Below are 9,632 nucleotides of genomic sequence, written 5' to 3' on the forward strand. Positions count from 1 at the left end.
TAAGTCTTAATGCATTAAATAAGTTGGAAAATCCATCAGTGAAGGCCATGGCCTATGCTTTCTTCATCTCTGTAGCCCTCGTGTTTATTTCATGCAGTAGGTGGTGAGTGAAGTGGGTGTACTGAATATAGATGATTGATCTGAGAAAGAGACCATATCACAGGTGGGCTATTTAGAAAGGAGATAATGCCAGGAAGGGAGGGCTAATGAGAACTGAATTACAAGTGATTAAAATAAGGGCAAGATTCTTCCAGCTTAGTATTTTTGATTCAGGACTTATGGAGAGTAGTGTTAATATCAGGTTGGATTCTCATTTTTCAATTAATGGCTTTTTTAAAAATTGAATTTTCATTGTAATTTTAATTCATTTTCATAGACAAATACAAATTGAGAATTGAGATTATGGCACTACTCTAAAGTTTATGTGAGCATTTATAAAGAATACATTAGTCGTGGCTCTGGTTATCAACAACAGCCCAAACAAGGTGAATGAAACAGGCACCCAGAGACTACTAAATACACATAGATATTCCACAGGTCACATTAGCATAAGTATGTGAAAATATGAGAATTCGAATCTGTAAAAATATGAATCACGAGAAATGGCAGTTCTCTTTTTTTTGGCTTTATTCAGATATAATTGACAAATAGAAATTGTGTATGTTTAAGGTGTACAACTTGATGTTTTGATATATGTGTACATGGTGAAATGATTACCACAATCAAGCTAGTTAACACATCCATCACCTCACATAGATACCAGGATATGGTAGTTCTGTAATAGTACTTGTATGTTGTAGAAGTTAAGTTTAGACACGTAGGTTAGGAAATCAAATGTAATTTGGTGGAGTGGAGGAATAACACTTTCAGTAATAGAGAGCAAATATTCAGCCTAAGGGGGCTGGCCGTGTGGCTGAGTGGTTAAGTTTGTGTGCTCTGCTTCAGCGGCCCGGGGTTTGCTGGTTCGGATCTTGGGCACGGACCTACACACTGCTCATCAAGCCATGCTGTGGCAGCATCCTACATAGAAGAACTAGAATGACTTACAACTAGGATATACAACTATGTACTGGGGCTGTGGGGAGAAAAAAAACAAAATAAAAGAGGAAAATTTGCAGCAGATGTTAGCTCAGGGCCAATATGCCTCACCAAAAAGCATACCTTTAAAAAAATGTATATATAGTCAACGTAAGAAGGAAATTCATGTGTACAGGATGACAAGGAGTTCACCTATCAAGAATGATAGTAGGAGTAAAATTAGAGTAGAAGATTTGAGGATGAGAAAAGGAAGAGATTTCTGGTAAACCCCATAGAGCCTGAGAATTGGATTTAATAATTGAGTTTTGTTCTAAATTCTTTGGAAACCACTGAAGACTCAATTCTGAGGGCTGAGTTGGCAGATGAAGGAAAAGCAGAGGGATACTGACATGTGATGGTAAAAACATTGCAGTAATTTAGGGGATTGGTGTTTGGTAGAGGTGGAGGGGACGTGGACACTGACTTCTACTGAATAGCAATAAACAGAACAGCTCAATGTGGAACTTGCTGAGCTTTCTTCTGTTGCAGTAACAACATGGGAGAAGAGGTCAGCAAACAAGCAAAGAGAGATAACCATGCCCTGGGGGCTTATAGTAAATATTAAAAATATCCTCTCCTTCACCCAGGGAGGTTACTATGGAACAAGGGTGGTCTGAAATCAACAATTTTGACTTACTGTCTGGATTACAAAAGATAATGAGATATTTCAAAGTTATCCTGAGACATGGGTTTGCATGCAGAACAGTTTGATTCCTAATAAGGGGTTGAAGTAAGAAAGATGATTTGGAAGAAAGTTTATATTTATTCTCTTAACCATTTCAACTGATTTTCATCCTTCGAGCTGTCTTACTTGAATTGTGGTAGCAGTGGCATTTTTTGTCTTTTGCCTGTCGTCTCATTTGATAAGAACCCCTTTTCTCTAGCTTAGGGTGTCAGCGAGGGGAACACTGCCTGTGTTCTGTTGCTTGACAGCCTTTAGAGTCTGATCAATCCTAGAACCTCTTAGGAATGTCCATATACTGTTTAAGGGGATGTGTAAGAGTTGAAAAAAGTACTTTGTTGTAAGTAGGTATGGGTTTTTTTTTCTCTAAACGTAATATGTTTTTTGCAGAGTATTTTGCTACTTTGGGAACAGTTTGAAGATGCCAGTCCTCACAGCTACCATTCGCACCACAACTTAGCCGGGGTCCTCCTGATCATTTTAAGAATCTGCCTGGCATTGTCATTAGGCTGCGGACTCTACCAGATCGTCACGGCGGAACGAAGTACTCTGAAAAGGGAGTTCTACATCACGTTTGCCAAGGTACGGCTGGGTTAGAAAACGGCTTCTTCTGATCAGCTTAGTTCTGCTTCTTTAGGAGTTAATAAGCCACCACGTACTAACGTTTATTAAATTTTATTATGCTCCAGGTACTACTGTAAGCCCTTTATGTGCTTCAGTTAGTTTAATCTTTGCAACCTGTGAGACGTAGATATTATCCCCATTTTACAGAACCCGTGGAATAGTTGTTTCCATATAATCTTTGGCAGGTCAATTTTGCCTGGCTCATAATTTCTTTATCAATAGGGATGTTACGTTTTTTTCTGTAGTATCAGAATTTAAGAATTTTTTTGAATTAGAATATGGTATGCATTTCTCAAAACAGTTATTAATTGACTTTGGAATTTTCCTCTCAGAATTATGTAATGTTCTTTAACGCACTGTGAGGAGCTATCCTTCAGCATAAGCAGATGGACCGGAAGGCTGAGTACATCTTATGCTCCAGCATTTCCCCGCATCCATATGAGATCATGTTCACTTTGTTCCCCCCTCTATGTCCTTCTTATGCTAGTGAGATCTAAAAACAAATTTGAGTTTTTCTGTACCATACCCATTTAATAAAGGGGAAAATCGGGAGCCTCCCTCCCTAGAAGGTTCTGTTTTTCCGTCAGATTGAGAGTTCATACCCCTTCATCTTGACAACTCAACACAGTGTTCTGATAAGCTGTTCAGTCAGCGCCCCCTCGTCCCTGGCTGTCCGAGCGGTCCACGGCCACTGTGGAAGCGGGGCCCAATGCCTCCTTTACTCCTGCTGTGCAGCTTGTCGGAGCTGCAGCCCTGGGAACCCCTCAGGCTTCTGAGTCCCAAACAGGCAAGAAAATACTGTTTTGCTCTTGAACTTTTCCCAGGGACAGTAGTGCTTATTGTTTGAAAAGTTAGTATATATTGAAGGTGTTTAGAAACTAAATTTTTTCTTTTATGTTTAAAACAATACCAAACTTTTTTCTTGAACTTAAAAAAAATTATGTGTTTTAATTGAACTTTTGAATAGGTTCATACATCCAAAAATGTTTAAAGAATAGCAAAACTTGTTTCTTACCTCTCTCCCGTCTACTCAGTTATCACCTACTCGTAATTGCTGCTACTAATTCCTAATTTCTCCTTCCAGATAATTTTTAATATATATGCCTACATATTTCCCTCCATTTTTATATGAATAGTGCATGCTAAACACATTTTTCTACGTCTTTTTTTTTGCCTGTGTCTTCAATATACTAAGCATCTCAACAGCTACTATTTATTAACTTATTTTATTTCAAATTTAATTTTGGAAAAGAGAATATGTTACCATGGTTCCAGGAAAAATATAAAAGAGATATTTGAAAAGTATAGTGTTAAAAAGTTTCCCATTCTTACTCTCCGACTTCCACTCTCTTCTGTGCTAACCCTCAAACAGGTAACCACTATTAATCAGTTTTTGTGTATTCTTACAGAATTTCTTTGTGTATCTACGTGTAAACGTGAATGTACATTTTTAATTTTTTCAGAAATATACATTTATACCTTTTCTCAATTATTTATTTGTTACTTATATTAATGTATTTGTACTGTATCAAAATGTGTGTACATAAAAAGATTTAAGATTTTAAATACTCCAGAATATACCCATTTAATTAGAAACAAAATGTTAATGTCACAGCCACAGCAAATGTATTTCTGCATTTTGTTGCAAGTTCTACTCTAAAAGCCAATTGAGATCAATCAAGACCTCCTAAATATACTAGAAATGTTTTTTATGTGGTATATTGTGAAAGTAAAGATATAGCTGCACTTACTTGACTTATTTTCATTCATTTCAGGGCTGTATCTTGTGGTTTCTATGCCATCCAGTTCTTGTATGCATTTCTGTCATTTTTAGTGAATACCAAAGAGATAAGGTAAGTAATATACATGATTAAAATAGCTTTTTGTAGTCTGTATTGGGAAATTATTAAAGAAAGAAAGACCTGTTTATTCATTCAGAGGTTTCTTGAGTTCTTTAAAATAAAACTTTGAAACAAAATATTGAAACAGTAATTATATAAATTAGAAGTTTAAAATACAAAAGAAAAATTTTAAGTTTAGTTTTTAAGCAAAATGATGGAAAATAGCTTTTGTTATTCTTATTTTAGCCAATTTCATAATACTGTTTTATAAATAGAGAATTTGTAACACATCTTTTTGTTAAGAAAAAATTATTAAAATGTTTTGCTACGTAATTGTAAAAATTAAGATAGATTTGTAAAAATTGGTCTAGTTGCTCCAACAGGCTACAGACTGGAGCCACGCTCGAGTCTGCCACATTCTGTGTGCGTTGATACCTACCTTCTTTGGTGAACAGCTCCATCATTTCAAAGGGGAGTTCTGCCAGGAGCCCTTTCCAAGCAGTGCAGTATGTGCTTGAACACACCAATGAATGTTGGGCCTGAGGTATTTATAGTGGGTACATAGATAGGAAGCTAGTCTACAAAAATAGAGAAGCGACGAGAATTTTCGAAGGGGCCTTTAGAATTCTCTTCAAGATTCAGGTAGGGGCATGGTTTATTCCTGTTACTAGATTGGCCAGGAACCTGATTTTTCTTATTACTTTCTGTAGTGTGTGCACCCTGAGGAAAGAGTGGTTTAGCAAATTATTCTTTTATGTCTTATTGTGGCATCTGTAAACTGACGCTTAAAGGAATTTTGCCTTTGAACAATTACAGTTCTGAACATTAGTCCTATTGAAAATTTCTTTGATAAAATGCACCCATGGTAAATGTGGAGGATAGAGTAGTTATATAACAGATATATGTTTATATAAAATATGTAAGTTCATGATAAATTGAATATAATTTCTCTGTTTCTGCATGTAATAAAAGCATTCCCTTTCTTTTCTTTTCAGGTTATTACAATAGGTGTCATCCTTTGCCAGTCTATTTCCATGGTTATTCTCTACAGACTCTTTCTATCCCACAGTCTATACTGGGAAGTTTCTTCGCTTTCCTCTGTAACACTACCACTGACCATATCATCTGGACACAAAAGTCGGCCTCACTTCTGATACTTGATTTTCTCTAAAGGAAAAGTGAATCTATTGAACAGAGTGCAATAAGGATCCAAATACAGTGACTTTTTTTTTCATACTTTTCGTATGAAAAATTGAACAGAGAAAACAGAGCATGTTATTTATACAACTGCATTTAAGCAGTATCAAAACTGAAAAAGGTTATAAATGAAATGTTTTGAAATAAACTTAATAAACTTTCAAGAAAGAGTGTTGTTATAAGGTGTTTTATGCAATTTCCATATGGAAATAAAGATTAAAAAGAATTATATGATATTTTGGTAAGTGATTCACCAGTTAGAATGCCTCATCTTATATCAATGGTAACTCAGGTTTGATAGTCTTATAAAAAGTAATCAGTTAAATGATTACTGCTTATACATATCTAAACTAAGTCCAGTTATGAAATCAGTGTAGTACACTGATTAAAAACTGCTTCCTTTTATGCTGTAAGGAAATGCATTTTATATTGGAGTGTAAAAGAATTGCAAATGAAATTATTTCAGAAAATGAATATAAAATATATTCGTGGTTCAATGAATAAGCCTTTGTTTATTTGTGGGTGGGGTTATTCTCCACTTTCTTCTATCACCTTTGGCTCTAGTTCAGGTCTTAGCTTGATTAGCAGAGGGTTTTTGACGGATATTCTATGACAAATACAACTTAGACACATTACGTGGGCTGTAAGGACAAAGGGTTTTAAAATCCTGAGCACTTAGGTGAAGGGAAAGCAGGTTTACATGTTTAAAAAGAAAGAAGGAAAAAGTACTATGTGATATGGTACTAAAATTTTAATCCTGATATAATTCATTTCTCTTACACTGAATCCCCAATCATAATTAAGCCGTATACACAGATTAAATTAACAGAAGCATTTCACATAAATATTGGTTTCAGTCATCAACTACCCATGAATTCCTGCCCAAGGATACTTAATCAGGATTAAATTTTCTATGAATAATTGAAAAACAAAATACTCACTGGATTTGTTATAATCCGTGTTGGCACTGGATTCTAAGTAGTTGCCATCTTGAATCCTTTGTAATAAAGCCATATTTTTTGTGTATGTGATGCCCCAGTATTGAGTACGCTAGGTAAAAAATACTCTATGAAGTGCCTATTTAAAGAATTGCTAAGTGGTTGTCAGTACCTGCTGTATAAAATGAGTATTCCAATTAATAGTCTCTGATTAGTAATTATTTTGTTCCTGTTTGTCCAGTTGTTTAGACCTTTTCGTTTTTACCTCTGGCTTATTTAAAAAATATTTTTTTTATCTGCTTTCAAAGGTATTACATGTTTACGCAAGAAATGGTACACTGATCTGGCAATTAAACTTTTTAATTAAATAGTTAAAATAATGTAGCACAGCTTAAAAATATCTGTGGCTTCCTCTTTGTTTCTTCCCTTACACCTAGTCTCATGGGAAATGAATAGTATTCTGCTTCATTTTAAAGGCAAAATGTACGTGTTTGTGGCTAGCAGAATGACAGAGCGACAGAGTTCAGCCTGCTCATTACGTCATCTCTCACAGTTCTTTGTAAATTATTTAATAAATGAGAGCCACAGGTTGTGACTCGAAAGTCTGAGGGATATTTTAGGTTTACATGGTCTGCCGAGTGGTCATGACCTTTCTTTTTACCACATCTCAATAATAACCCCAGTTATTGTCTGTGGTGCAACTGAGGTGCAGTTAAGCTGAAAGAAAAAAGTGAAAAAAGCCTTTTCATAAATGTTGTGAACTTGCGACAATGGGAAAGGAATCATCTTTGTGTTACCTTAAACAAAGAACATAGAAACTGTAATTAACATATATGACAAATATTACTGTGCTTGCATTTTTGAGACTTTACCAGGTTTTGTTTTTACTTTGTTTTTTAATTTATGGTTGAATTTGCTGATAATTTATTTTGTTATTCAAGAGCCATTGTTAAATGAAGGAAAACAGTTGTTAATGTGTAAAACAGTTGTTAATAAAGTTTAGTAATCAGAGCTCAAGTTTATACTTAAGTCATGACACAGCATCCCTCTTTTTCTCTTTCTGAATGTTTACCTGGAGATTTGTCACCACAGACTACAGAAAGATAAGTGTATACTGCGAACTCTAATTAAAGATCAAAACTTTTCTACTTTTCTTTCTCTGTTAGATAATGCTTTTTTAAAAATCTGTTGTTACTTTTTTTCTTTAAAAAGATGAATGGTCTGTCCAGAGCTTTTTTCTTTTCCCCCTCCAGAAGCGTTTTACTTCTTCACTTACGAAAGTATAGAAGATGTTTATTTCCATCGCCATGGCTAATGTTAGCTCCTGCCTACCTGAGTGCCTCCTGTGCATCAGGCCCTTCACACCCACCCCCTAGCTCTGTCACACAGACCAGGCCCCCTTAACTGAGGGCGAGAGAGACTCTGATTCCCCTCAAGTCCCCTGACTTCTCTTTCATTTGTCTCCTCTCCCCTCATGACTTAATGATGAAGCCGGCAAGGAGTTAGCCATGATTAAGTAGCTAAGAACTAAAGCTTTTTCCTTTTTGCGATTACTGATTATAGCCTTTAGCTGCTTAACCTGTCTCTTGTTAACTGTGCTGCTTAGGCAATATGCTCTCTGACTCCCACTAGGCTCCTATAGAGAACATCTCCCTGGAGCCTGCGTCACCACGGTAATGGGTGTTTGAGCTATTTTTCAGGAATTAGAACTCCTTGTCCACTTCAGGCCAGTTGAGACCACCAGCTTATCAACTGGGCCTGTGGAGATGTCTGGTAGGCGACCTTTGGTGACATCAAGAGGCTAAAACCTCCACCCTCAGATCATGCTAATGCTGCCATTTTGTGAACATGGGTCCTATGAAGAGGCGTGAAGTCTGACTACGCTTGCGCACATCATCAATTACCTCACCGCCTCACCTCCAATCACCTCTCTCCACGTTTCAGACCACTTTGCCCCCTATCCCATAAATATCCCTGAGTCCCTGTTTTCAGGGAAGCAAATTTGAGGCTCATGCTCTCACTTCCTCACATGGCTGCCTTGTGAGTAAACTCTGCTGTAATCTCGCCGTCTCGGTGTTTGGCTTTCTGGGCGGCGGGCAAAAACGAACGTGGTTTGGTAACAATGAGTACCTATTAGGAATGTCTGTTTTTAGTGAGAATGAACGGCTATCCATAGTTAATTCTGGCTGTTGATTTTAACATTAATCCTGGAAAATTGTGCTGAACCGGAAACGAGTGTGCGTGTCTGTAAGTGTGTACCTCAGCACACTTCAGTATTTGAACCTTGCTTTCAGTCAGACCTTATCGTTAGCAGGGAGAGAGAAGCCAGGCAGAAGAGCTGGCTTTAGGAACAGTTTTCATGATCTCAAGGAAGGTAAGCCAAGTCTGAGTTGGTCTAAAGCCAACGCTAACATAATGAGACTAGAACTTGTCCATCAACGTGAACGTTGGCCCCTTCAACATGCTTCCCTTAGGAGGCTGTGTATGTTCTCTGGAAATCTGAAATTATTTGTGAAACGGTCTCTTTAAATAGCTTTCGTGGTGTCAAATCTTTGAGGTTTTTTGTTTGTTTTTGAGAAGCGATGTGATACTCAATTTGAGACCAGATCTGAAGAGATAATACTGTTTTTCTTTCCAACATGAATTCGTGAATTGAAACTAAAATAATGAGATTGATTTTCTTTTGAGATCTGAAGACTAGGGTGGAAGCCTGCTAGCCTGAACTCTTACAGTGGTTCTCTAAGTAATACTGCTGCTTCCCATAGCTGGGCAGCCTTCTCTGCACAATTCCAGGGGCATTGTGAACATTGTGCTCTAGGGGCATCGTTTACATAGAATACCAGGATGGAAGTGGCCCTTTCTCCACAAAGCAAAGGGAAATCAACTGGATGATGGAGTTCTTTGTGCTACCTCTATGCCTTATTTTAAGTTTGAAATTATTTTAAAATAGAGGTTAAAAATGTAAATCAGATCAAACTGCTACTGCCCTGTTAAAAGCTCTTTAGTTGCTTCCCACTGCACTTAGGAAAAAAGTGATCTATGCTCATTTCCACATTCTACAGGGCCCCACACAATCTGATCCCTGCCTCTGTCTTTGATCTCATTTCGTGCCACTTCCCCTCTCACCATACCCCAGCCTCATCATCAAAAAATGCTTCATTTATGTCACTGCCTCAGAGCCTTTGCATTAGCTGTTTCTTCTGTCTGGAATATTCTCTTGCAAATCTTGGCATGGTTGCGTGGCTGAATCCTCCTCATCCTTCACGTTCTCAG

General features: G+C 37.0%; 1 protein-coding gene across 2 annotated transcripts in view; it reads left to right on the forward strand.

Annotated features, from left to right (window-relative positions):
• The window catches only part of GPR180 (G protein-coupled receptor 180), a 28,345-nt gene extending 20,975 nt beyond the window's left edge, over positions 1 to 7,370 (forward strand). Inside the window, exons 7-9 of one of the 2 annotated variants that reach the window (XM_070579061.1) lie at positions 2,150 to 2,341; positions 4,159 to 4,236; positions 5,220 to 7,370. In XM_070579061.1, the coding sequence (XP_070435162.1) occupies positions 2,150 to 2,341; positions 4,159 to 4,236; positions 5,220 to 5,378 (429 nt within the window). In that variant the 3' untranslated portion in view covers positions 5,379 to 7,370. Of the gene's footprint in view, positions 1 to 2,149; positions 2,342 to 2,970; positions 3,300 to 4,158; positions 4,237 to 5,219 lie in introns of those variants that run through there. The other variant, XM_070579062.1, reaches the window with a different exon arrangement.
• The last annotated feature ends 2,262 nt before the right edge of the window (positions 7,371 to 9,632 follow it).

This window comes from Equus przewalskii, chromosome 16, assembly GCF_037783145.1.
Source record: "Equus przewalskii isolate Varuska chromosome 16, EquPr2, whole genome shotgun sequence".
In the NCBI taxonomy this organism is placed as follows: domain Eukaryota; kingdom Metazoa; phylum Chordata; class Mammalia; order Perissodactyla; family Equidae; genus Equus; species Equus przewalskii.